Source organism: Heterocephalus glaber, unplaced genomic scaffold (assembly GCF_053883595.1).
Source record: "Heterocephalus glaber isolate CG9 unplaced genomic scaffold, H.glaber_assembly_v1.0 deba00000331, whole genome shotgun sequence".
NCBI lineage: Eukaryota > Metazoa > Chordata > Mammalia > Rodentia > Bathyergidae > Heterocephalus > Heterocephalus glaber.
In genome coordinates this window covers 66,842,498-66,870,413 of record NW_028258142.1, presented here as the reverse complement: position 1 = coordinate 66,870,413, position 27,916 = coordinate 66,842,498, and the positions used below count along the sequence as shown (strand labels likewise).

Below are 27,916 nucleotides of genomic sequence, written 5' to 3'. Positions count from 1 at the left end.
AGACCCCTGTAGTCAGGTTCCAGTACCCACCTGCCCGGTATGTGATGCAGGCCTGAGAAAAAATACATTAAGAGACAGAAATAAGAGAGAGAAAGTGGGGGCCAAGACAACCAATGCCGGTGCAACCGACAAAGGCGGTAAACAGTCCCAGGCACTGACTTTTATTGGCAATCAATTGGGGTAAAGGAGATGTGTGGTTTCTATAGAAATTAATGTAAACAAGGCTCATGAAGGACAAGACAAAGCATTCTCGAATTAGGAACAGAATAGACAAACTATATGGTTGTAATTAGAACATTGCCCTTCTACTTCAAAGGTTTATTTGTGGGAATGAAATTTGGGTGCGAGTTACTCTGATCTTGGCACATAGGCTTCAGCCAGACTCACTTCTCAAAACAAGCCAATTGTGGGGTTAACTCTTCACAAGCTGCTTTGGGAATAATCAATATTATGGTCTTCTGCACACAACAAATGCTCTCCAGAGACTTGCTGCCACCTCCAGCAGCATACAGGAATTCAGCATACAGGAACATCACCATTTGAAGACTTACAAGTAGACTTTACTGAGATGAAACCTAGTTTTAGTCACAAATACCTGTTGGTCATAGTCTGTACTTATTCTGGAGGGGTCAAAGCCAAACCAATCAGAACAGAAAAAGCCCAGGAAGTTGTTCAGCTCCTCCTCAGAGAAGTCATTCCCTGATATGGATTTCCCTTGTCAACTGGAAGTGACAATAGGCCTGCCTTTGTGGCTGAAGCTGTCAAAGGCCTCTCTGATAAGCTAAAGATTAAGTGGAATCTACACACAGCCTATAGGCCACAAAGTTCACGGAAAGTAGAACACATGAATTGGACCCTTAAAACCATCTTGGCTAAGTATTGCCAAGAAAGAGGGGCAGTGTGGCCAGATATGTTACCTCTGGCCCTGCTCAGAGTCAGGTGCACACCCAGACCCTCAGGTTATTCCCCATATGAGATGATGTTTGGAAGATCACCCCCAATCATTAGATATTTTAGGGGAGATGTTAGACAACCAGGAGATAATTATGTAGCCTTAGAGTTGCAAACATTAGGCAAGGTCTTTTCACAGATTAACAAAACTATTTTAGAAAGAACCTCCACCCTTATGGGTAATCCAGCACATCCCTTTTAGCCAGGAGATTCAGTCTAGGTCAAAGATAGGAAAAAGTACCCTTCCAACCTATTGGATAGGACCATATACTGTTGTGCTTGCTGCCCCTACTGCTGTCAGAGTCACAGGTATTATCCTGTGGGTACATCATTACCCAAGTGAAAAAGGCCCACCCTGCAGAATTCTCAGACACCTGGGCTATACCTGGACCCCTAGATTCCCCTCAGGACTCAACTCAGATGAAAGACCTTGGGATTCAACCTGACCTTGCAGACATTACCAGCAGACAACAGTCCTGCTCTAGCACACCAGGAGCTGACTAGTCTATACATGGCCGAAGCCTGAGGACACCATTAACAGGATGCTTTAAATCACCCTATGGACTGTTATTGCTATCCCTGGTTTCTAGGCCTCCTTGGACTGCTTGCCTTAATTTTTGCTGATGGCCTGGCTACAGTTGTCCTGACAGACTAGATGACTGTCCATAGGAGTCTCCTAGCCTTTAGCTTTATTGTTAGCATAGGGCATTTCACCAGTATTCTTGTCCCCCTTAAAGATAAGTTGTTCACCCCTGACCTAAATTGATAATAGCCACTGTACACTGCTACAGCGTCCACAACCAATTCTGTCTGTCTTCTGGGATTTTCTGGCTCTGCAGAACTTCCACCTATGTCTTCCTCCCTGCTAACTAGACAGGAACCTGTACTCTTGCTTATCTCAGCCCCAAGATAAACACTGCCCCTGGAGACACTGACTTCCCAATCCCAGTCCAGGCTTATACCCGACAATGCCGAGCTCCCTTCCTCATACCCCTGATAGTAGGCTTAGGAATAACTTCAGGGATTGGGACTGGATTTGCAGGCATAACCACTGTGGCCCTCACTTACCAGTCACTTTCTCATGAGTTAACTAAAAGGTTAGAAGAAATCTCTAATTCTATAATAGACCTACAAAAAGAGACAGACTGTTCAGCTGCAGTCTCTCTTGAAAACTGCCTCACCATGGACTTACTAACAACAAAAAAGGGAGTACATGTATCTTTTTAAAGGAAGAGTGTTTCTATGTAAACAGATCGGGGTCATTCATTAAGCTGTAAAAGGTCTCCGAGACAGAGCTGCCAAACTCTGGGAACAATTCCAAACTGGTGGGTTTTGGAGTTTCTCCTGGGATAACTGGATGACAGGGTTTGCCCCTCTGCTTGGAACCTTGGTCCTCATCTTCCTATTGATGATGTTTGGCCCTTGTCTGTTCAGATGTCTCAGAGTTTCTACAAGATTGGGTTCAGGCTCTCACAAGACAGTCAGTATAATAATTACTGATGAGAGCTCACCTAAACTATAACCCCATAGCTACTAGTGAGGCCCTATGAGGCTACACCTAAATAAGGGCATTAAAGGGGGGGATGATGAGGCAATAATGCACAATAGGACAGGCCTTTGCCTTGCCCCCATGTTTTTTTTTTCATAATATATTCTGTCCCAGATACGTAACCATTTGGGCTGCATGGTGTTCCTGGCCAATGTATCAAAATGTTCTGTGACTGTTTGTGTTCCATGAAGTACCTGCTCAATGTATCAAAAGTGTTTTGTTCAAAGTGTGACCATTACTACCTGATGTTCCTAAGTTTACTGGTTTTAGATATGTCTCTGTCCTAAAAGGTTCCTCTAAACTTCTTTCCCCAACTGTATGTAAACAGACTCTCACTGAAACTCAGTGCTCAGAATTTGGAGTGGACAAACTCTTCTAAGAGAGCTGGCTAATAAAAGGTTTTTCTCCATCTCTCCAAGTAACTTTTGGATTCTTGAGTCTTCAAATTGCTGTAGCCGTGACACAGAGCTATAACACAGAGGTGTAACACTGAGCTGTTCTGCTTTGCCACAAAAATGCATACTATGACAGTTCATTGATATTTGATGTATCATTATGTCAAAATAAGAAACAAGAAGTGGACTCAGGACATCACATCTTCATGTACTGTAGCATGTGCACTATTGTCACACTAGATGGCAAAGCATTGCTGTATTAGGCAGTGACCCTACAGCCCTGCTGAGAGAGCATGATAGGGACTGAGCAGTTATCACCATAATCCTAGCCACAGAAAAACAATTACCACAAAAATGAGAAAACTTAAAATGGAATATCTCATCACAGCCAAATTTTCTTTATGGAAGTGAGTTTCTGAGTAGTCCATTTGTTAGCCAAGCAACAAAACCATCCACCTGTGGGCTGTAATTTAATTAAATCGCTTTTGAAGGCAGCAGCTGAATCAATGTGTCCAGGATAAAGGAACTACCAGCCTCTGTCACAAGCTGTTGGTCAAAGAGTCCAGGACGTGGGGCATGAGATTGAAAGTCAAAAGGAGCAAGCAGAGTGACTTGGAGCAGGTTCCACTGTTGCAGTTTAAGGAGTCATCACTGAGCTCCACTGCTGAAGAGCTGGCCTCTAGGAGTGGTCTCTGTGGAACAACACGGCTGGATGTTTGCAAAGAAGGATGGAAACACTGGTTTATTGCAACTGGAAGTGGAATCTGCTGTTACCACTGGTGAGGGTAAAAATATGGTCCAGAACAAGGCTTATTGGGCAAATTCACAAAGCATGTGGAAATATGAAGTGTTTAAAGCTGATTAGCACCAGCAGGTGCTCTGCAGAAAATATCTGCAACTGTCATGAGCTATTGACCGCGAGAATCACCATGGAACTTTATTTACATCTGAGGATGTCCTCAGTGTCATGAATGTTTGGCAGAAATGGAAGTGAAACATGCTGACATCCCCCACAGCACCTCTGTGGCTTGGCAGCACAATATTTTGGTTTGAAGTTTTGAGGGCTGAGACAGAAATTTTTCTGGAAGAGAAGAACCTTTTGCAGCATTATTATTGAACGCTAAGTTGCTTTGGGAATTAGCTTTTGCTGAACATTTGTTTCTCAAATAATTCAGTCTAATATTATAAGAGAAAATGGCACTGAAAATCAACTCTTAAGCTGCTATAAAGTCATTTAGAGGACACTGATGTTTGAATCATAAGTAATGTCACACATAAATGTCAGTATAAATTGCTTTATACAATTCCTGTGCTATCAAAAGTTAAAACAGGAAGATCTCCATTTCCATACAAGGTTGCAGAAGAGACACTTTCCAAGCTCAAAGGACAATTCCAGGAGCAGTATTCTTCAGACCCTGACACAAATGCAAAGGAAATTTCTAAATTTAGAAAAGCATTTAACCGTGTGGTTCAGGAGTTCCCACCTTGTAGCATCTCAGGGGCAGAGCTGTTCCTGTAAAAGGAACCACAAGTGCAAAGCCCAGAAACAAAACTATCAGCACCAGCCTGCGTGATGGCAACACAGGGCAGATAAGGTTCACTGGTCATCTGCTCATTTGGCAAATGTCACTGAGTCGCTGTGTTGTGCTGAGGCTGCTAATGAGCGATCCCCAAGGAAAGGTCTCTGATTTTGCCCAGAAACTGGTGCTTTACAGGGTGGCCAACATGGTGACATGTGGATTAGTTTATGTGACAAATGCGCATGGAATCTCGACTGTGGTCCAGGTGGTGCTGAAGGTCTTGGGTTTACAGAGACAGAAGGACCCACAGTTCCTGCCCTGGGAGTGCACCATCTAGTGCGTGCAACAGACAAGAGTGGTACTCAAAGACCATTTCAAGGGAGGACACTTCTGCAGTCAGGAAAGCGAGATGGGGTGTGGTCACAGAGGCCCTCGAGAAAGGGAGTGGCACATGGTGCCCACCAGCGGAGGAGGAGGAGAATGAGCACCGTCATGGTCCGGAAGGCCAGGGAGGGAAGAGAAGGCTGCTGGGGACTGTGGAGTGGGCTGGGAGCAAGGGAGGAGATGGGGCGATGGGGCTCACGCTACACAGCCTTCTTTGCTTTGGGAGGGGATTTGGATTTTTTTTTTTTGGTACTGGGGATGGAACTCAGGACCTTTTGCTTTTGAGGCAGGCGGCAGAATCAATGAGCTAAATCCCTGGCTGGATTTTTAATATAAGTAATGATGAGAGATCTAAAAGAAATTGGTTTAGAATTATACAAAGTGCTAGAGAAACATAATGATGAAAATCAGGGAAATGCAGATTTACTGAGGAGGGTATTAAAACCCAACCAGAAGATCCTTTTCGGTCTGTAACAGTGCCTTTCCCCAGTGGCTCACATGCTGTCCACACAAGTCCCCAAGGGCAGAGTACGTACACGTGGCGAAGAAAAGAAAGGGGATTTCCGAGAGCTCAGATACACAGATGATGTGATCCTGCTTGGCAACATTCATGATTTCCCGAGAGACTCAGCATCTGAGCACAGAAACAGGAACAGGAACAGGAAACGGCTAAGCTCATGTGCCGTGGTCTGATGTCCACTGAGACAGCCACACAGCAGCCGACCAGGTGGCATTCGCAGGTGGAGCTTCGTATCAATTTGGACCGTGATGAATGCTGACCTTGAGCCTAATTAAATGACACATCACTCCTTCCCAAACCGCTCTGTTCTCACTTGTAACTTGCTTCACAAAAACTGTCCTCACTTACACTGTTATACTTTATATTATTATATTTTGGATTTTGCTGATAAGTCTGTGGAAATTTGTTTTCTGTCTTGTAACACGTTACTACACAATAATATCCTTGACTGTACCTCTTGGCCTATGGAACCTGAACTATTCCCTCTGTAAAACAGTCTGCCAATGCCTGGTTTGGACTCAGCTTGCTACTAAGGTGCAGCTCACAGCCCCGTGATGCAGTGTGGTGCTGAATTCAACAGTAAGAGAAGAGTACACCATGGCCAAGTGAGGTTTACCCATGGGATACAAGGACGGTTCAACATGTGCAAATCAGTGTGATATACCGCACTACACAATGAAGGCTAAAAGCTACAAGATCTTCTCACAGATACAGCAACAAGTATTGGCAAAATTCAACACTCTTTCATGAAGCTCTTAATGGATTAGGAATAGGAGGAATTTACTCCAATAATAAAGGTTACATTGAAAACCCTGCAGCAAACATCACATTCACTGGTGAAAAACAGATAGCTTGTCTCTGAGATCAGGAGCAAAGTGAGGTATACACTCTCACCAGTCAGCTCTGCTAGAACAGAAGCACTGCAAGTTCTCAGCCGAGGAATCAGGCCAGAAAAGAAATGGAAGATGTCCGGACTGGAAAGGAAGAAGTAGTATGACCTGTCTGTAGACAGCATTATCTTACATGTAGAAAACCCTAAGGATTCCACCCAAATGGTTAAAACTAGTAAACAAATTAAGTAAAGTTACAAGATACCAAGTCAACGTGCACTTGAACCACTTGTATTTGTTACACAATGAACTATCCAAAATGAGAATTTTTTTAACATCAAAAAACGAAACAAAACAAAAACAACAAAATGCTTAGGATTTAAAAGAAGAGGTGAAAGGCTTGTATACCAAAAGCTGAAAAACAGTGACGTCAGAAACTGAGGAAGACAGAAGCGGAAAGGCAACAATAATTATACCACCCAAAGCTATCTAGAGATTCCATGAAAACCCCGTGAAAATCTTAATAGTATTTTTAATTTGTTTGCTTTGCAGTACTGGGAATTCTGGGGATTGAATCCAGGGCCTTCACACTGAACTGCAACTCCAGCCCTTTTCAAAAACGTTTCATTTTGAGACAGGGTCTGGCTAAGTCACCAGCTTGCTTAGGCTGGGCTGGAACTTGCAATCCGTCCGCCTCAGCCTCCCAAGTGCTGAGATTATAGATGTGTGCCACTGTGCCTGGCTTTACGTAGCAAAAAAATCCTAAAATTCATGTGGAACCAGAAGGAACCACAGATAGACAGAGCAATCTCGAGAAAGAAGAGCAGAGCTGGAGGCAGCACGGTTCCTGATCTCAGAACCATGTTACGCAGCATGGTGAGACGCAAGGCCATTCCACAAACGGAGTGAGGAGAGCTGCTCACTCACAGAGGGATAAGCTGGACCCTCCTCTCACCCTGCATGCAAAACACAACCAAAAATGGGTCACAGAGATAAAGCCAGGACCTGACTCTCTAAGACTACTGGATGGAAACAGGGGAAGCATCTTGATGTTCTCGGGCAATGGTTTCTTGCGTGTGGCCACAAAGGCACGGAAAACAAAGCCGCAATACATGAGCAGATGACAGCAGGCTAAGGAGACTGCAAAGAAAACAATGGACAACGTGAAAAGGCAGATGTGGAGTGGGAGAAAGTGAGCAAACCACACATCTCGTGATCAGTCCTCACGGTAGGTAAGGAATGCCTGCAGCTCTCTGGTGAAAAGCCAAGCAACCAAATCAGGGAATGGCAAAGGGCTCGGGAGGGTTGTTCTCCAAAGAAGACAGACAAATGGCCCACAGGCTACGAAAGATGCTCAGCGTAATTAATTACTGTGGACATGCAAATCTACCATGATGGGCAGCAGCTCTTGTCCATTAGAATGGCTCTCATCAAACAAAGACAGTAGCATCGGCAAGGCCAAGCAGAAATTGGAGCTCTGCACACTGCTGGTGGGGTTCGCTGTCTTGGAAAACAGTATGGGGGCCCTCAGAAATCCAAAACAGGACCACCATATGCTCTAGCAACCCCACTTTGGATACAATCCAAACTTTCAGTCAGGATCTGAGAATGGACCGCACTCACATGTCACTGCTGCATTATTCTCAGTGCCTGAGCTGGAGAAACAATGCGGATGCTCATGGGGGATGGACAAGCAGAGAAGAACACGTCCACTTGGCCTGCCGCGTGGCTGGGTGTGGTGAGCGTGAGGAATGAGGGTGGTACAGGCATCCAGTGGAACACTGCTCAGCCTTACACAAGCGCCAGTCCTCATGCGGGATAAGACAGATGTGTGCACCCATGACACGGTGCTGGTCACAGCAGAAGGGAGCCTGCCTGGTCTCCCTGCCTGAGGTGTCCATGGCAACCAACTCAATACACATAGAGCAGAATGGTGGCTTCCGGGGCTAAGGGCGGATGGAGAGCTGCCACTCGCAGGTGCAAAGCTCCCATCATGCAGGGTGAGTAAGTGCTGGAGATCTGGCTGTACTTAGCAGGACAGCGTTGCACGCTTACAGGTGTGCAAAGAGGGGAGTTCACATGTTCAGTGTTCTTAGCACAAGCAGAAACCAAAAGGGCAGGAGGAAGCTTGCTTACTGATTGTTGTGATGGTTTCACAGGCGTATCCTTGAGCCAAAATAAAACTGAATAAATACATGCAATTTCATGTATGATCGAACATACCATGAATGTTGAAATTTAAAAAATTATTAAAGACACATGCCATTAATCCCCCCGAAAATCCTCCCTCACTTCAAACACACTTGTCTCATTGTTCTTGCCACTTTCTGATGCAGCTCTAGAAGTTCTCCTTCCTGAGTGTCTTTATAAAGGATTGATCAAAAATATGGTGAATCAGTCTGGTGATTTAGCTCAGTGGTTCCACCGCCTGCCTCGCAAGCACAAGGTCCCAAGTTCAATCTCCGGTACCTCCCCCCAAAATATGGTGAATACTGCTGCCACGTGCCATCCTACTGAAAGACAGACTTGTAAAAACATCAGTGTGTTCTCGTCCACCTTATTCATTGGATCTGGCACTGTGCAACTTCTGGCTCTTCCCCAAAGTCAACATGGCCCAGAAAGGTCAGCATTGGAATCAGCTCCCAACAGCACAACTAAGACACTCAGGAAAGCGGCAAGGACGATGAGATCAGTGTTTTTGAAGCAAGGAGGAGGTTTTGGAGGGGAAATTCATCAGCATATGTCTTTACTGTGATATATTTTTAAAAATTTAAAACAGTCACTATATATTTTGATTCTTTTTTTTGGTACTCAGGACCTTGCGCTTGCCAGTCAGGCGCCGGAACCACTGAGCTAAATCCCGGCCCTCACTATCTATTTTGATAACACCTCAGGTGTCAATTATAATCTCAAAAAAGCTGTTAAAACCAAACATTTGGTAAGGAACTTACCTTCACTCCTGTTAGTAATTTTACAGGACTGAGTAAATGGTTCCATTTAAACGAAGTGCTGATACGAAAATGCTGAGATTAAGGAAGAGTCAAAAAGTGGGCAGTGGGCAGGGGATTGAGCTCAGTGGTTCCAGTGCCTGCTGCGAAAATGCAAGGTCCTAAGCTCGATCCCCGATACCAAAGAACAAAAGAACAACAAAATGTGGGCAGTGATGTCCACAGACCCCGCGTGGCCTTGTGGCTGGCTCGCCTGTGATGTGACCGACGGGTCCGGGGCGCACTTCATGTGCGACCTGCAGCGGGACACAGTGTGGCTCGCCCCACGACCTGCCCTCGGGCCCCCCTGAAGATGCCGACGCCACCGGCCTACAGGGCCCGAGACGCTCTCCAAACCCGGCCTGTCTGGGCTGTGGCTGAGTACACCCTGCACCGGGGTGACGCACAGGCAGAGGGGAGGTGCGGCTGAACCAGCAGAGACCAGATCCCTTCCTGGGTGAGGGTGGAGCCACGCCCCACACTCCGGCCCAGGCTCCAGGTTCCCGACAGTGAGGCCTTCGGCCCGGTGCCCCCCACCCTGTGTGAGCTCATCATCCTGTCTCTGCCACATGCAGGGCATTACTCCTGAGAAGGCATCGTCCACCCTGAAACACAAGGACACTCTCTTGGGCATCACTCAAGTCCACAGGAGACCGCTGGCACCAACCTGAGCAGACAGACCGGGCACAGACTCGGGGCCTCTCCTGGGACGAGGGTCCAGCGCTGCGCGGCTCCAGATGGGGCCATAACACTGCGCTCCGGGAGCCCCTCGAGACGGTATGTGTCATGCTTGTCCACTTTGGAAACAGAATGTGGTCCACAGATCTGGGCATTCAGTGGGAACGTTTTCCAGAAGACACCGCCTGGATGTCAGGAGGCTCCTGTCCCCTCCCTCCTTCCGTTCCTGGTGCTGTGTCCCCAGGTGCCAGCAGTTGCCTCCTGGAGTGGGTTCACTTCCTGCCAGCTCTGCTGTCCACAGTCAACCAAGCTCCCAAAATACCCAGTGAAAAATTCCAGAAATGGACAGTTCAGGTTCACACACTTTCCATCACAGCTCTGCTGCAGTCACGCACACTGTTATCTCAGGTGCTGCTGCTCAGGTATAAATCGAGCCTCATCTTGCCCTCATGCGCAGGGAAACTGCATGTATGAGGTGCAGTGAAATCTGTGGCACCAAGGAAAGTGGCACCAAAATCAGGGGCACCCGGAGGATGAGGGGCGAGCCACACTGCACGGCCGGCGGGGGCCTCTGTCTCAGAGGGAGGCTGAGAGCCTAAGGACTGGCTTGCAGGCCACGCCAGGTCCTGGGTGTGCTGCTGAGAGTCAGGGACAGCTCTGGGGACAGTGGACATAGCCCGGGACACAGAAGGGTGTCTTCCCGGTCCACCAGTTGCCCACAGCTCCTGCAGCTGACTGGGCTCGGCCAGCCCCGGGCTCCCTGCCAGGAGGGGCGGGCCAGGGGTTTGTGCCTGGCTCAGAGGGAGGGAGGGTGAGGCCACCACTGTTTCCAGGCCCTGCCCTGTTGGCACTTGCAGGGCCTGCGGGTTCTGCAGCCCACAGGGACCCTGAGCCTAGGGACCCTTCTCATGGCGGGAAGAGGAAGTCACTGTGGTGCTGCCACCTGCTTGGACCCACACTGCCTCCCGGGTGACGGTGCTCCCAGAAGCAGCCAGAGATGCAGCCCCATGGCAGTTGGGTTAAAGCCTCCACGGGCATTTTCATAATTAAAAACCAGAACTGAACCACCCTAAGCAGAATTTACAAAACTGACAGTGTTCTTCTGATAGTAAATGAGCTGCCTTCCACACTCTTCTTGGACAGCGTTGGGCGGGGCTGGTCTCCTGAGTCTCCCAATGGAGAGACGTTCGCTGGCGCTGGGAGTGGGAGCCCTGCCTCGAGCGCCAGGCACACCCCAGCCAGGGCTCCCAGAAGAGGGAACACACTTCTCTTTGGCTCCCTTTCTCCCGCCCAGATGGCGTAGCTCATGAACCGCAGCCTCCGATGCCGACTTGTGGAACGCAGGGTGAGGGAGGCTAAAGGAGCCACCTGCTGCCCACTTATTTCTCGGTAAAGAGCTGACTTCAGTTTGAAACCAACGCCCCACATGGATCCTGAGTGCAGATGAACGTGGCCCCTGGCTCTGGTGCCATGAGGTGGGAACCGACCCTTTCGAGTTTGTCTTTGTCTTGTTGATGTTGTGGAACTCTGGGAATCTCCTGACCACCGCATTTGCTGTCCTGAGCCCATTCCAGGCCCGCTGCGTGTGTGTGTGTGTGTGTGTGTGTGTGTCTGACCTCTGCAAAGGCAGAGATGTGGAAACTGTTCAGACCCCGAGTTAGCTGGAGTCTGCTTCCTCTCTTATTCGGAACTTCCCATCCTGCTCGTGCCTGGAGACTTTCACTCCCAATCACAGTTCACTGGAGTCCCGGGGTGGAGGGCGGGCCCAGTGCATGCTGTGGACGCTTACGCAGTGGGTGACAGGGGACCAGTGATCCAGCAGACGGTGCTCTGGGCACAGCCCGGATGACCCCTCTCCCACCTTCCTGCTCTCTGAGCCCAGGAGCCACACCAGCGCACCTGGACCCTAACAAGGCGTCTCCCCGAGGGAACAGAGGGTGAGGTGGGTGACTGTGCCGCCCCTCAGAGCAGAGGCCCCAGGACCGCCAGTGTCTCTGCCCCAGTTTCCTTGTCCCCTGGGCCACTGTTGCCATGGCTTCTTGGAGTTGCAAACTGCTCCTCTCCTCTGTGGCTCTCCTGTCACCCTTCTTGCTCTTCCTCCTGCAGCACTTTCTGCAGCTGCCCCTCACCTGAGGCTGGTGGGCCAGCCCTCAGCACCTGCCGCAGCCAGCCTTCTGCCTTTGCTGCTGCTGCAGACCCAGGGGCTGCTGCTTTGATCTCCAGGGCATCGCAGTCTCAACACAAGAAGGGTGAGGTTCACTGCACTGTCTTCCCTCCCATGACTCCTCCTCTTCCGTTGCTAATCTCAGGGCTTGCACTCACCATGTCTCCTGAACCAGGAGACTGGCCTCCTTTTCCCCTGCCTTGTCAGCCACCTAGTTCCTGAGGTTCCAGGCACAACCATGCCTGTTCCTGTCTGGCTGCAACCCCCCCCACAGCTCTCCGGGGGATGCATTGCCCAGCTGGCCACGTGGCCAGGGGCTGAGGTCCCGGCTCTCACAGGGCAGTGGTGGGAGCCTCCTGAGGGTGTGGCATCTCTCCATGGCATTCAGTTCACAACTTGGAGTAGGGCATTGCCAACAGTGTCGGTCCGTTGCACGGGTCCAGCTGAATTCAGTCAGGTCGTCCCCAACATTTACCGCAGGTGAAGGGCTGTGCTGGGCAGGTGTACGGGAAGCACTTCAGTTAATGTGGCTTTCGGATGATTACCAGCTGGAAGTGGAGGCTGGGAGAAGCTCATCTAAGTGCTCACCAGGCGCGGGAGGCCAGGAAGCGGGAGGGGCAGTTGCAATCACAGGCCAGCCTCGGACAGGACGGCACTGGGAGGTCTGAAGCAAGCGTACCCGTCCTGTCTGTGGGCTCTGTCCCTAGTGCTGGGCTCTCCAAACACACTTCCATAATCCACAGGGACTGGGCAAATGGACAGAGCAGACGCTTCTCAGAGAAAGTCGTACCAGTGGCTGGTAAGTACATGAAAAAATGTTCAGCCTTTTTAGCCATCAGGGAAACTCAAATCAAAACTGGGATTCCCCTCACCCCATTCAGAATGGCTGTCATCAAGAATGCAAAAAACAGTAAATACTGGCAAGGATGCAGTGGTAGGGTGGGCAAGGGGAAGGAAGTCCTTTACACTGCTGGTGGGATGTAAATTAGCAGAGCCTCTACAGAAGTCAGTGACTAAAAAGAGGGCTACCAATTGATCTAGCCTGTGTTAGTTACCTTTCTCTCGTTGCTGAGACAAAATACCTGACACCCAAAGTTAAAGGGGAAAAGGGTTTACTTGGCTGACAGTTCGTAACGGTTTCAGTCCATAACCAGCGGGCTCCGAGGCAGGGATGGCAAACGAGCATGGACGAGGAGAAACAATGTGGCATGCACAGGGTTGCAAGAACCTTAACAGCATCTTTCTGCCTCTTCCATCCCATCCAGCCTACTGGGATTGGGGTGGTGCCAAGCCAATCACTCATGTGCAGTGGTTTAGTAATCACATGCCCTTAATCCCAGCATCACACACTCTAGACTCACCCACCTATGACCGCATGAGGCTTTGGGGAGACATCTAGACCCAAACCATAACAGCTCTGCCACGCCTGGGTACACACTCACAGGGATTAAAATCTGCATACTATAGGGACACCTGCATACCCAGGTTTATTGGGGCACAATTCACAATACCAAGATATACAGCCAGCCTAGGTGCCCATGAACAGATAAAGAAAGCAGGCATCTGCACACAGTGGAGCATTACTCAGCCATGAAGAACAAGATAATGTCATCTGCAGCAAAATGGATGGGACTAGAAACCACATGTTAACTGAAATGCAGACTCAGAAAGACAAGGATCACATGTTCTCCCTAATCTGTGGAACCTAAAAAAGATGACAAGAAAGCAGAAGGGAAACTACTTCTGGACAAGGGGAGGGGCTGCAGGAGGGGGAGGGGAAAAGAAGGGCAATGGGGTGGGCATGACCAAGATACACACAGTAAAACCCAGTACTTGGTAAAATTGAGCACTGATAAAACACATTTAAAAATAAAAATAAACAAAACCCCCTAAAAGACAGCAAAAATAAGTGAGGGGGTCAATATGACAGTTAAGCTTGATTGCGTCATGTTGATTGGCTTGAGAGCGGTCTAGGGGATGGGTGGGGCACTGAGTGTGTTGGGAGGGTCGTGGACAGCTGGCCTTGGGTCTATGATGGTCCCTGGCCTCCAGGAACCAGGCAGCTTTGCTCCACCATGCCCTTCGGCCATGATGTTCCTGCCCTGGAGTCTGACCATGGACTGAACTCCTGAAGGCATGAACCAAATGAACCTCTCCTTTAAGTTGTGTCCCACACAGAAAGCAATCTGGGGGGACTGGATGCACAGGCGGCAGCAGCGGCAGCATCCGAGGGATCAGTTCTGAGTCAAAACTGCCCCTGACACGAATCCATTTCAAATCCTAGCAGAGCCAAGGACCTTTCAGTGTGTGACTCCAACCCACCCTAAGTCTGCCAGTGTTGAGCTGACGTGACAGACCGTGCTGCAGTGCTGATGTCCTTCGGTGGAGGACACAGAGTGTGATCCCCCGACTCAGTGTCTTGTCAGATAGGAGCTGACATCCAAGTTACACAGGCTGAGATGAACTTTAGGAAACGTCTTTGAAAAGGCACTCAAGCAGTCCGGTCTGCAGGCCATCTCCCACTTCTTTCTTGGACTCACTGTTTACTAAATGATTCTGTTTATTTTACTGTACTTATTTTTATTGTGTAGCGAACATTTTCTACTTCATGTGCCCTTTTATTATTGATGGTGATAGTGCTGGGGGCTGAGTCTAGGGCCCGGTGCATACCAAGCAAGCGCTCTGGCATGGAGCTGCTCCCCCAGCCCCACTTTTGGTATATTTTAAGTTATCGGCTGACTGCGCAATCATATTAAAAAACATTATATTTTTACAACTGAAGGCCTTATCTTATTACGGTGTTTCTTGAGACCATAATGCTCCCCTTTGCGAATTACTTTCATGGGACTCATCTTTCAAGTTTGGCGGCTGCGACTTCTGCTTCTCTGCAGAAAGACGCAGGGGTGAGGAGTGCGTGCAGCCAGGCCTGTCACTGGGCCGTGAGGCTGGCTGCGTCCGAAGGGTGCAGTCACCCTAACTGTGTGTCAGGAGGCTGACACTGGCCCTCCAAGAGCGTACGTGGCCTTCACACACTGGCTATGCTTTCAGCATACATGACATCCTGGGCGCTCGGTTCCCGCCTCCTGTCGTAGTCTAGAGCAGCCCTGCAGGGGCGGCTCAGCTGCGCCCCAGTCCCCTCCTCTTTGGCGGTGACCTGCGTGTCTGTTTAGGATGTGGGTGTCCCCCTTGTCCGGAGTTTCGCCTTCTGCACTTTTAGTTTCCTGTGCTCAGTGGCAGGTAGAAGACATTAAATGGACCATTTCAGAAATAACAGCCTATACGTTTCCAACTGCGCCCCGATCCCAGGCCATGGTGCCGTGTGCCCACCCCGCGTGTCTGAGCCACTTTTCCTCGCTGAGACAAAACCCGACACCCGCCGTTTGAAGGGGGCAGGTTTACTGTGGCTCAGTCTGTAGAGGCTTCAGCCGCCAGCTGGCTGGGTCCACAGCAGGGCGGCGCAGCAGAGGGGCCTGGGCCGGAAGGCTGCTCGGGGTACAGCAGTGGAAGCAGGTCCAGGAGGGGCCGGCAGGGAGCGCACCGTGCAGGCCACCCCAGTCACCCGCCTTCGGACCCGGCCCCTGCTGCCTCGAGTCAGCGAGTGGCCGTGAGGGTCTCAGGACGCCTGACGTAACCATGGCAATACACGGCTCGCCTGAGGTCGGGACCCTCCCGAGACCCTAACCCTGCACCCCGCCGCCGCCATCCCTCCCGCACTCCCCGTCGTCACGCGCGAGAGGCACCGCACGTGGGAACGGGAGGGGCGCGTCCGGGCAGGACAACGGCTGGGGGCCGGGAGACCGTGTTCCTCCCTGGGAGCGGTGCGCGCTTCGTGGACGAGGCTTCTTCACAGCTCCGTGCACAGGAGAGCAGCGTGAGGCCCGTGCCGCCCGCGTCTCGCCAGCGCGGGGCCTCCCAGCGTCCTGCGGATGCTCGCGTCTCGCAGCGGCCGAGCCCACAGCCCACGTCTCTCTCCCGGGTGGGATTCGCATCGCAGATGCTTCCGGCTGCCGTCAGGAGCAGCGCACTCGCTGGAGCCCAGGCTGAGGGGCCGCGCGGCCCGAGCGTCCGGCAGGGGGCGCAGCGCGGCCGCCGTCCCGCCTGGTGCAGCCCGCGCTCGCTCGCAGGCCGCGGGCTCCGGTTCGCGCTCCGGAACGGGCAGCTCCGGACCGGGGAGGAGACTGCCAGAGGGGTTCCCGGCGCCGCCGAGAGGCCACAGCCGGGCAGCGTCCCGGCCGCTGCGGGAGCCCGGCCCCGCCCCGGCCCCGCCCCGGCCCCATCCCGCGGCCCGGACCCACCGAGCAGCAGCAGGCGGTGCGTGTGTCGCCGGTCGCGCTCCTGCTCCCGAAGCAGCCGGTCGATGCCGCGGCTGACTCTGCGAGCCTCCTCGGCCGCCAAGCGCTCCGCCGGCCCCGGGCGCCTGTCTTCCTTCGCGTCCGACGAACGCCGGGCATCCCGAGGGGCCTTGGTCCGGGTGGGGGTCGGAGTCCGCCCGTCCTCCGCCAGCGGCTCCGGCTCCCCGCAGGCGTCGTCCGCGGGGTCCCCGCAGAGCGGTGGCCGCAGGCTGGGACACAGCCCCATGGCGCGGGCAGGGCGCGGGGCGCGGGGCGCGGGGCGGGGACGGGTCCGGGCAGAGGGCGCCCAGGAAGACACCGCGCGCCCCCTACCGTGAGTACCGCGCCCTGCCGCGTACTGTCCGCACCACGCCCGCGTGCGCGCGTGTTAGGGGTGTGCGCGTGCTAGGGGTATGCGCGTGTGCGTGTGCGCCTGTGTTAGGGGTGTGTGTGTGGGCGTACAGCCCGCCTCCCCCGCCTAACGCTGCTTCCCGCCCGCTCTGCCCTGAGCGGTTCCTCTCCTCCAGGCCCCTCTGCCTGCCGCCCTGGTTACCGACTGGACCCTCTGCAAACTGTGAGCCGAAATAAACCTTTCCTCCCAACTTGTGGGTGCCGGGTATTGTGACCCGGGCACGAGAAAGTAACTAAGACAGATGCACATTTGCAGTATTTATTGCTCACATTAGAAAGGAAGAAAGACTAAAAATCACGGATACTAGTTTCCACCCTAAGAACCCGGAAAAGGATGAAAAATTAAACCTAAAATAAGGAGAGGGAAAAAGATAAGAGCAGAAATCAAAGAAATTGAAAGCAAACCAAGAAAAAGAGGAAAGGAAGATTTTCTTCTTTGAAAAGCTTAATAAATCCCTAAAAAGAAACAAAGAAAATGCAGATTGCTAAAATCGAGTCTAAAAGAGCCTAGTGTGACAAAGCTGGCTTGCATGGAGATTATAATAAGGGGAATTATGAACAGCTTCACGGGGACACATTTGACAGCTTACATGGAATGGACAAATCCCTTGAAAGATACGACTCAACAAAACTAACACAGGAGGTAGGAAATCTGAATAGTGTCGTATCTAGAAAAGAAATGGGATTATTACTAAAAGTGTTTCCACGAAGGAAACTGCACAGATGGACGATTTTACTGGTGAATTCTTTATGACATTCAAAGAAGAAATAATACCAATCACACCAAATCTTTCAGAATTTGGAGGAAGAACAAAAATACTCTGCAATTTGAGACCACCACCATCTTAAAAAACTTGACAATGAGGTACAACCCTGGAAAAATTTTAGGCCAAGGTCCTTCGTGAGTAGAGATGAAAAAAACTTTAAAAATATTGGCAAACTAAATCCAGCAATGTGGAAAACAGTAATATGTCCCAAGCAGGTGGGACTTATCTCCTGCTACAAGGGTGAGTTGCCGTTTGATAATCAGTGTGATTCACCACAGTATGTTAAAGAAAAAAGATACACGACCAGCATTTGAAAAAACTTCAATTAAAAAAAAAAACCTTGGCAAACTGGGAATAGAAATTAATTGTTGATATTAAGACATTCATTGAAATCCTGCAGCCAGCATCAAAATTAATGAAGACTGATAGCTTTCCCTAATGTTACTAGGGACACGAAGGTGTCTGGTGCCGCTGTCACTTTTCATGACGTGAGGTGCTGGCCACCGCAGGAAGCATGAATAGAGATGACAAGTCTCAGGACTGGAAAGGAATAGGTGAGGCTGCCTATATAGTCCCCAAAGTCAGTTGCTTACATATAAAGTACTAAAGAGTGAGCCAGGCCTGGGGGTGCATGCTTATCATGCCAGCACTTGGAAATTAGTGGCTTAGTGAGACCCTGTATCAAAAAAATAAAGGGCTGGGGATGTAACTCAGTGTGAAGGCCACTGGTTTGATCCCCACTACCTCGAAAACAGAACAAACTGAAACCCCTAAGGAGGGAGCCTGAAGGAATCCTAGAGCTACTATGTGAGTCTAGCCGGGTTTCAGGATTAATGGTCAAACAGGGCTGGGGATTTAGCTTAATGGTTCCACTGCCTGTCTCACAAGCGCAAGGTCACATTCTATCACTGGTACCCCCCCAAAGATAAAAGGTCAAATAAAAAAAATTACATTGCTATATACTAACAACAACACTGCAATTGGAACATGAAATCAAAAAATTTCTGTAACAGTGGAATCCCAAATCACAGAGTATTTAGAACTGAGTTTGATAAAAAGACATGCAAATGGCGGGGGTGTGGGGAGAAAGGAACCCTTCTCCCTTGTTGGTGGGAGTGCAGACTGGTGCAACCACTGTGGAAATCAGTATGGAGACACCTCAAAGAACTAGGACTGGAAGTCCCGTTTGACCCCACTATTACACTGCTGGGGATCTTCCCAAAAGAATTAAAAGAATCATACCACAGCGATATATGTGCACCCATGTTCACAGCAGCACAGTTTGTAACAGCTAAAGCTTGGAAGCAGCCCAAGTGCCCATCAACTGGAGACTGGATAAAGAAGATGTGGTTTTAAACATTTTTTTCATTTTTTATTTTTTGATGTGCTTTTTTTTTTTTTTTTAATAAAATGGAGTACTACTCAGCCATAAAGAACGAGAAACTAGAGACATTTATAGCTAAATGAATGCATATTGAGGCCATACTCTTAAGTGAAATAAATAGGACAAATGTGTAAATACCGAATAGTTTCTCTAGTGTGAGGAAGTGAAAGTGTAAATGAGGATTAAAATGATTAAAATGAATAATTGATAATTTGAAATATTAAAAGGTCCGAAGGGGTAGGGGTGGTGGGAGGGGAAGGGGAAAGGAAAAGAGGGAAAGGAAAAACTATGAGAAAAGAAAAAAAAATGGAAACAAAGTCTATGTAATTAGGGAAGGGTGGAGTGGTGAAGGGCGCACAGGTAATGGGGAAAAAAATTAGAACCAAGATTCATCACGTTCAGGTACAAGCACCCAATGATAAATGTAAATGTATCGTGTACCAAAAATGTACCGATGAAAAAATTAAAAAAAAAAGACATGCAAAAACCCATGTACAGAAAATGACAACACTTTGCTGAAAGAAACTGAGGAGGGTGCAAGTCAGGGAGGCCGGAGGTGTTATGGCCTGAAAGCCCCGCACTGTGGGGTGCTGTTTTCCCCAGCGCCCCTGGCAGCGCAGTGCAACCTGCATGCTCACTCAGAAGGCCGCTCTGAGACTTTTGGAAGCCGAACCTCAAATTCACGTGGAACTGTGTGTGACCCAGGGCAACTGACGAAGACCAAGTGGGAGGACGTGGACACGCTTACCTCTCCAGCACGCACCCTGAGCCGCGGCGGCGGCCCGAACGTGGCCCACGGGCAGGGCAGACAGAGGGCCCCCGCAGAGTTCTGGGCGGAGAGGCGGCCTCTGCGAGGCGCCGGCGCCTTGAGGGTAGGGAGTGTTTCCAACAGCGAGGAGCAACTGGATGCTCACGTTACAAACAGTGAGCTCATGGTCCACCTCTCCTCGTACAGTGGTAAATGTCTTTGTGATGTGCATGCAGGCAAATGTTTCTTAGCCAGGACACAGGAGAATTTAGGGTAACAGACTGACTGAAAGACTTGGCTACATGAAACTATCACCTGCTCGGTATGAGGCCCTGCTGAAGGGAGTTGGCTGAGCGAGCGTTTGCGGGACGTCTGTCCACAGAGAGCAGCCACAAGCCAGCGTAAGTGGGACAACGCAAAACCATGCAGGCTGGGTATGGCAGGGCACGCCTGTCATCGCAGCACTCCCGAGGCTGGGGCAGGAGGATTTCTGCGAGTTAAAGGGCAGCCTGGGCTATGTAGTGAGTTCAAGTCTAGCCTGAGTACCTAATGAGACCCTGTCTCACAAAACGAAACCGAAAAATAAAAAGTATGCAAAAATACTCGGACAGATAATTTACAAAATATGTGATCTACCAGGACACAAAGGAAAAAGTGATCAAGCTTTTTGTCATCAGCAAAATGCAAATTAAAGCCATGTCCACTAAAATGGTTAAAGTAAAAAAGACAACACCAAGTGCTGGCAAGGATCTGGAGAGGGGAACCCTCCCCCCTTTTGGTAGAAAAGCACAAAGGTACAACCACTTGGAAAAGTGTCTGCAGTTTTATTTTATAAGTTTAAACACTGACTTATCTGTTAAGCAGGCAATCTCACCCCTCTGTGTTCATCCTAAATACATTTAAATAAGTATTCACCGAAAGATCTGTAGAGGAAGGCACAGTAGCTGTATTCACTCACATCCAGGCACCAGGACAAAGGTGGAACTGGCTGTGGGTCAGCCCTACGACATCTGCCATTCATGGAATACGGCTCCTGAGTGGAGAGAAACCTGCACGCAGGAAATGTGGGTGAGTCACAGTGCAGACCCCAGCTCAGCGGTTTCTCCTCAGGAGAGCGTCACCAGCACCCAACCAGGCTGGGAGAAGCTCCAGCTGCAATGTTTGAAGTGCAGTTCCTCACACTTCACGCCTCTGTAAGTCAAAAATCAATTGAATCACCCTAAGTTCGATGTATATGCTTACTGTCTGAAAATTTCTGTAGAAAAATTTATTACAATATGTACTACAAAAATATATGTATGTGAAATTATGCTAATGAATAAAATGTTGAAAACAATGCATGATAAGTATTAATGATAAAAACGAAATTTAAAAAAGCTCATTGTTGGGCTGGGGATTTAGCCTAGCAGTACAGCGCCCGCCTGGCAAGCATGAGGTCCTGAGTTCAATCGCTGGTTCCAAAAAAAAATCTCATTGTGAAAGGAAACAGCAATGTGGAGAAAGTCATGAAAGCACTGGATTCTGAAGTGTAGACAGAGTGGGGTCTTAGTGATGAGATTACGGGTGATTTTACTTTTTGGGTGCTTTTTCCAGTTTTTCCTTCAATGAACATGCATAGCTTCATACCATATTGACCCCTTTCTTGGTATTCTTTTTCAGATTCATTGATGCTTTTTTAGCTCCCTCTAGATGCACGGAATCAGTCTCCCTCCTGCAGACTTCACATGTGTGTACTGTGCGTTCACCTTTCACTGGCCGTCACTCCCCTCGTGCAGCTGCCTGGGACCCTTTTCTGTAGCTGATGTCTGTCCAGCCACAGAAGCTTGGCCTTTGCAGCTCGCGTCTCTGTCAGGGCAGAGGCCAGTGCAGAGGATGTGTGCTCAGGCAGATGTGTGTGCTTCTGCCCCGGCTCCCGGGGCACAAGAAGTGCACAGGGTCCCTGGGACCCCACAGTAGAACGGGAGAGCAGTCCTGCATATGCGTACCTTTTTACCTGGTTCTTTTAGTGTCTATTTTTGTGTGTATGTTTCTTAATGGTCAGGATCTGTTATACAGTTGATAACCAGATCTGCACATATCAAGGCTCTGGATGGAAGTATTTTTACTGACTGGGAGGAACAGACGCTCCAAAAACAAGGATTTGGGAGGGCGTCGCTGCTGCACTGCAGCTTCCCAGCCCAGAGCTTCTAGAGGAGGGAGGGCTCTATAACCGGGGAGTTGAGACAAAGCTGGCTCCAGCTGCGGTCGCTGAATGGAGCCGAGTGGCTGGAGCCAGACTGCTGGCTGCAGAGTGGCCACCCCAGCCCAACCTGGAATAAGCGTGCTCCAGAGCCTATCACACGGCCAGCTTGGATGCCCTCTTAGTGTTGATAATCTTTCCATAATGAGCTTTTATTGAGTGCATGGGTCAACTTCTGAGTAATGTACAAGAGGAACTTCCCTCCCCTCCTACATACAGTAATGTGTTTGCAAGCCTAGTCAATCACAGTAACACTCCTTGGAAAATGGTCCTCTTGGCCTTATCATCTGGCTTATTTGGGACGATGCTAGAAACACAAGTACATGAGAAAGGAGTCACAGTTCTCCCTGAAGAAGCTTAATAAAGAAGCAGGTGGAGAGGTGGACAACTACTGTCATTAATTGATGTCAATATAAGTTTATGGAGAAAATATATGGGAGTGAAATTTTCTTTCATTATCTCAGTGGCATTGTACAATCTTTTGCATTTTAGATTTTATTACTTAAATGTGATAAACCAAAACTTTCTGGTTTCTAAATAGGGTAGTCATTCAATTAGGGATATTACTTTTCAGGATTAATTATTAACTTTTGAAATAATTTAAAAGCTTTAAATTAGCTACTCCTTGGGTAGAATGGTCAGGTTGAAATATGATTGGCAGTATTACACTGTACACGTGGGACGTGGAAGGGCAGCGTACAGGAAGGGCGTGGACACAGACTGGTCTTTTTTTGTGTGCTGGGGACCAAGCTCTGGACCTTGCATTGGTGGGTCAGTGCTCTGCCACTGAGCCACACCCAGCCCTGCCCGCCTTGCATTCCTGATTCCCTTTCCACCCAGACGGAGGAAGACACAACCAGGAAATTAAAAAGAACCACTGCCCCTGGGACGGGAAGTCAGGAAGTCAGTGAGGAACATCGTTCCCATGTTTTCCTTTCAGTGGCGTGTGAAATATTCCAGAAACACAGTTTTCATTAGCCTCTCCCCCGTTTCGTTTACCTGACCCAAGGTTGTCATGCCGATTACTCAGCACCGTCAGAAAATGAGGCAGTGCAGACCAAAGGCATGACACTCAGCTCACCCCCGGGAGTCCCGCCTGTGTCTCGGGTGGGTGTCTGGGTCCGACTGCGTGGTCTTGGACAGGGAGAGAGGGGACCTTTGCGGAGCCCAGGGACTCGGGACGTGCTGCAGGCTGGCGTGTGTCTCCTGGGGTGTCTGGGCATAGGGCGGGTGCAGCAGCCCCAGCCCTGGTCTCTGCGCTGGGTCCCGGGTCCAAGCTGTGTCCCTGGTGCCCTGAGGTGGAGTGGCCAGGAGGTCAGTGGAGGCCGGTTGCCCTCTGCCTGGCTTCTCAGCTTCTTCTTCTTCAGAAACCCTCGCTCTTCCTCCGATGGACAGCGCCTCTCCTCCTCTTTCCCCATTGATCGCTCACTTTGGGGTTCTGCTCCTCAGCGCCTCCCCCGGCCCCCTCTCGCTCACCCCCGGCGTGTCCCCTCCAGGCCAACAGAGCTCCCCGAGGTTCAGTGCTGGTGAGGTCACCCTGCGTGCACGGCCACCTCGCCCGGTCTCCGTGTGTCCCTGGGTTCCTCCCGAGGGGCCCCCGACTGCCACCCTGGACATCACACCTGCTGGGCTGTCCCTGCTCTGGGAAAATCCCTGCCTCCTCTTGCTCTTCTGGGTTTTTCCTTTTTGACCCCTATTTCTGTTTCATCGTGTAACGTTAGAAAACACAAAAGTCACGCACCACCTCGCGCTTCGTCAGTTAGACGAACATACATGATTGAGCAATTTGGAGACAAGGTCCTGCTCCGCTGCCCAAGCTGGCCCCGAGCCCCTGGACTCCAGTGAGCCTCCTGCCTCTGCCTCCAGAGAAGCCCAGACTGCAGGTTCAGACACACATGATTTATTTCTTTTATTCATTCTGATGTGTTCCTTAGGAAATGTTGCCAGAATTTCAATTAGTAATCCAGATGGAAAGGAATTAAAATTTTAAAAATAAGCATTGTTTAGAGCGTGGGGAGCCCGGTGATTCCCCTGTGCCCTCTGCAGCCCATGCTGGCCTCCCCACTGTTGACACCTGCACCTCAGGGGTGCACTGTCACCCCAGGCGCCTGGGCGCGGGTGCAGGCGGTTCTCCCGCCTCGTGTCCTGCAGTCTGTGGGTATGGGCATGCACAGTGCCACGTCCTCTCTGCACCACGTGGCGTGGGCGTGGCCACACTGGCTCCAGAGTCCTCTGGGACCTGCCCCTCCTCCTCCCTCCAGGCCCAGCCCCTGACACCTGCCTGTCCTCTTGCGGTCTCACCCTCTGGTCTGCTCCAGAATGGGTCATCCCAGGTCCACTTCTTTCACCCAGTGATGAGTACTCAGTGCTCCTCCTCCTGCCTTCCTGAGGCCGGACAGCTCATTTTGTCTCAGTGATGCTTAATGCTCATGTCTGTCCAGCCATGGTGCCACCCACTTGCCCTCAGGGGGACGTCGGGGCTGCCCCAAGCTTCAGCAATCAGGGGTGCAGCTGGGGGCATCCTGTGCCAGCCTGGTGCGCACACAGTTGTTCAGTGTCCTTGGGTGGTCCCTGCAGCGCCCTGGGATCCTCTCTTGAGGGCAGGATCCCCTACTTTCTGGCTGCTGTGAATTTGTCTTTCTTCTTTCTCCTTCTGCTTTGTAGAAGACATTCTCTACTGATTTCCAGAGACCTTGGCTGCCTAAAAATGGCGCCCCATGGTGCTTAATTTGCTAATTCAGTAGAATATAGAATCGTATCTGACAAATAGCTTTCAGCACTGGGGACCAAACCCAGGCCCCCCACACTCAGTGGTAGTCCCACTCCAGCCCTGTAGAACGTCTAAGGCATTGAGTTGACGCTCACTTTCTAGTGTTGATTTTGAGGTCTCCACTGCTGTCTTATTCTGTCTTTGCAGGGAACCTGTCTTTCTGCCTTCTTTTATTCCTTTCAGAGTCGTGAATTTTAGTGACCTTGATGTGGGTCTAATTATATCCACCTTGCTAAGCACTTGCCTTTTCATTTGTAGGCTCTACCTACTGGTTTCCTCTAATCTATAAATTCAGTGTTCCTGTTTAGAGAATTTTTTATTTTATTGATGTTTTCCTTCATCATTTTTCTCCATTCTTTCATTTTAGAAAATCTAGTTATTCACATGTTGGACTTTATAGTCTTATCATTATTTTCTTATTTTTCTTTTAATACTCTAGTTTTTTTTTTTTGCTTTACTTTTGGGTGGTTTTTCTCAACTTTATATACCCCATTTTCATTGCTTTCTTAAAATAATGCACACTCTGCCATGCTGTTCTGCCTGGAGCCAGCTGACTATGGACTGAACCCTTTAAAAACTGTGAGCCCCGATAAACCTCTCCTCCTTCATGTTGTGGGTATCAGGTGTTTTGTCCTGGAGACAAGAAAGTGACTAAAACACATATTTAATTCTCATATTGTTCCTTGCCTTGTGATGATACCATTTTGAGAATATTTTCAAAATTTATGCTTGTTTTAGTATCTTTCATTTTGTATCCTTGTCCTCAAACTGTCCAAAATGTAAAAGCTCACTGAATCCCTTTGCATGGCCTTCAGCTCTCTCTGTCCTCATGGGCCGAGGTGGCTGGAAGGTGTCACAGGGAGGGGCAGTCCCTGGTCCAACATCTTCGGGCCTCTATCAGGCTTCCCAGACAAGCTTCTTCCATGTTTTTGTGCCAAAGAGTCTAAGTTTGGGTGTACGAGGAATTCCAATTGCTGAGTTGGGGGTGAGTGAGGTGGGAGCATTTTTCAGTGCATGAACTTGCAGTTTTCACAGCGTTTCACTGCTTTGACTGCTCCTCCTGAGTTACCCTCTCCCTGGAGTGGCCGAGTGGGGAGCCTGCACGCTCAGCTCGGCGGCACAGGGCGGGGCAGGCGGTGTCTAACTGACAGCCCCACAACTCCGTTAGAAACGGAGCACCCACCTATCACACCCACTGGCTTTGGGGCTGTGCTCGTGACCGCTGCCTGGGGCTCCTCCATTGTGACGGATCCTCGCGCTGTTTTTGCTTCCTTTTCTTTTTTTCCTTTTAGGGCTATTTCAGTCTGATGGGGCTTGGGGAGGCAGCAGATGCTGAACGCCCTTTATCACTTTTGAAGTATAGATCAAAATGAAGAAGTACAAATTCTGCATGCATTCTGGATCACCAAATACAAATGTGCTATTTTGACAGAGTGCAAGTCCTGCTGCGGCTCGATTTAGAAAAGGAGGTCGTCACTGGCAATGTCTATGTGGTCAGTCTCGACTGGCGACTTAACTGGGCAGAGAGGCCTAGGAATCACTAGTGCAGACTCCAGGTGTGCCGCTGAGCGGGGTTTCCAGGGGCGCCTGGGGTGGGGCTGAGGAGAGCCTGTCCTGAACGTGGGTGGTACTGTCCGGTTGGCTGGAGCTTTGGCAGAGCAAAGGTGGGAGGAGGAGGCAGCCAGCCGGCAAGGCTCTCTCTCCTTCCGGCTTCCTCCTCCAGGCCTTTCACACCGAGGGCCTGGGAAGGGGGCCAGGCTGCTGGGCACTGAAACCCCCGAGCCCTGAGCCCAGGTAACCCTCCCTGTGCAGTGGCTCTTCTGGTGCCTTGCCACAGCCTGTCACAGCGGCCTGCTTCCTGCAGACGTCTAGACTCGGCGCATGCGCCACTGTCACGAGAGCCACTGTCTTGACACCAAAGCCACAGCAGTGGTCCAGCGGTCGCCTCCTCCTCCCACTAGCAGAGTGGAATCCAGGCTGCCCCTGTGTAGCCGGCAACTTCTCCAGTCCCAGCTCAGCGTGGAGGCCGAGTGCAGTCCCATTGCTCTGCATGAGAGCACTGTCAGCCGACGCCCGCACCCTGGTGCCGTGCAGCCTTCACAGCATCCTGACCTTGGCTTTCTGCAAGCCTCATCCAAATGGCTTCCAGCTTCCACCATGAAGTGGCCTCAGGAATCTTGTACAACTGTCTCCAGCCACGTCCCTCGCTCTCACGGGCCACAGCGTTTCCCTTTGCATTTGGAAGAAGCACCCACCCCAGTCCTGCTCTGTGCCTACCTCTCGCTGCCGCCGCCTGTGCGCTGTCCTGAGCACCACTCGTCTCCCTCGAGCCTTCTCTGGCTTCCTGGAGCCCCGCACAGGTGAAAGCCGCCAAGCCAGAGCTTCTCCGAGGAACAAGTGTTCAGCACGGTTCTGGGAAGAGATTCGGAGTTTTCAAAAGAATTCAGAGTGCTCTCATCCTAAGACGGTGTTTCAGAGTGAGCGACCACGGAGCTGCGTCCCCAGGTGAGGACAGACTGCTGGTCTAACAGCTCCCTGGCATCCTGTCCAGCGGGCCAGCTGGCCGCGGGGTGGGAACCAGGATCCCTAGGTAGCAAGGAGGCATGGAGAGCGGGGATAAAGTGAGCACGACTTCCAAGAAACTGGACCGTGAGTATGGCACTGGATGGATAAACGAAATGAGCACCAGAGGGACAGGGCCCTGGCCAGGCGCTCCTGTCAGGAACAGGGTGGCCCTGGGACAGGCTCAGGTGCTCCACAGCCCACAGCTTTGACTGCACACGACGTGTGGACTTCGAGCAGGGCGCTCTGGTGGGCCAGGAGGGGTGTTCTTCCTGACAATGGCATTGTGACATCCTCAGGTGTGTGGCAAACCCCTGACGGGGCCCCACATGTGTGTGGAGAAGCCCCAAACCCCATAACCTAGACAACCACCAGCCCTGGGCTGCAGAATGCTGGACCCTGGCTGCTCCAGGGTGAGGCCTGAGGGACGTGAGGAGGAAGATGCCGGAGGGCGAGGTGTTGCCAACAGCCCCACGCAGTCCTGGGCGGCAGCTGCTGGGGGCAGTTGGTGGCAGCAGTTAGAACCCAAGGCAGCTCCTGGTGGTTCCACCACAGCGTGGACAAGCCTGCCCTGATTGCAGAACTGGAGGTGGAGCCGGTGGCTCGATGGCTCTTTGTGCCTTCAGAGCCCCGTCCCTTTTCCTGCTGGCCCAAGATGAGGAATGGAGAGGTAACTCCTTCCCAGGCCTCAGCCCCGGGGCCCATGGCTGTGGTGTCGCTCACCTG

At 50.6% G+C, this 27,916-nt stretch overlaps 1 protein-coding gene and 1 long non-coding RNA gene across 2 annotated transcripts in view; one reads left to right on the top strand and one right to left on the bottom strand.

Annotated features, from left to right (window-relative positions):
* Gnal (G protein subunit alpha L) overlaps positions 1 to 16,574 on the bottom strand; it is a 110,546-nt gene extending 93,972 nt beyond the window's left edge. The window contains exon 1 of the mRNA XM_087194970.1: positions 16,274 to 16,574. Coding sequence (XP_087051096.1) covers positions 16,274 to 16,556 — 283 coding nt within the window. The 5' untranslated portion in view covers positions 16,557 to 16,574. The remainder of the gene's footprint in view (positions 1 to 16,273) is intronic.
* Positions 11,410 to 14,718, top strand: LOC147830182 (uncharacterized). The gene is made up of 3 exons (XR_015444858.1): positions 11,410 to 11,756; positions 12,722 to 12,777; positions 14,263 to 14,718. It is a non-coding gene; the product is annotated as an uncharacterized LOC147830182 (long non-coding RNA).
* Positions 16,575 to 27,916: the final 11,342 nt, after the last annotated feature.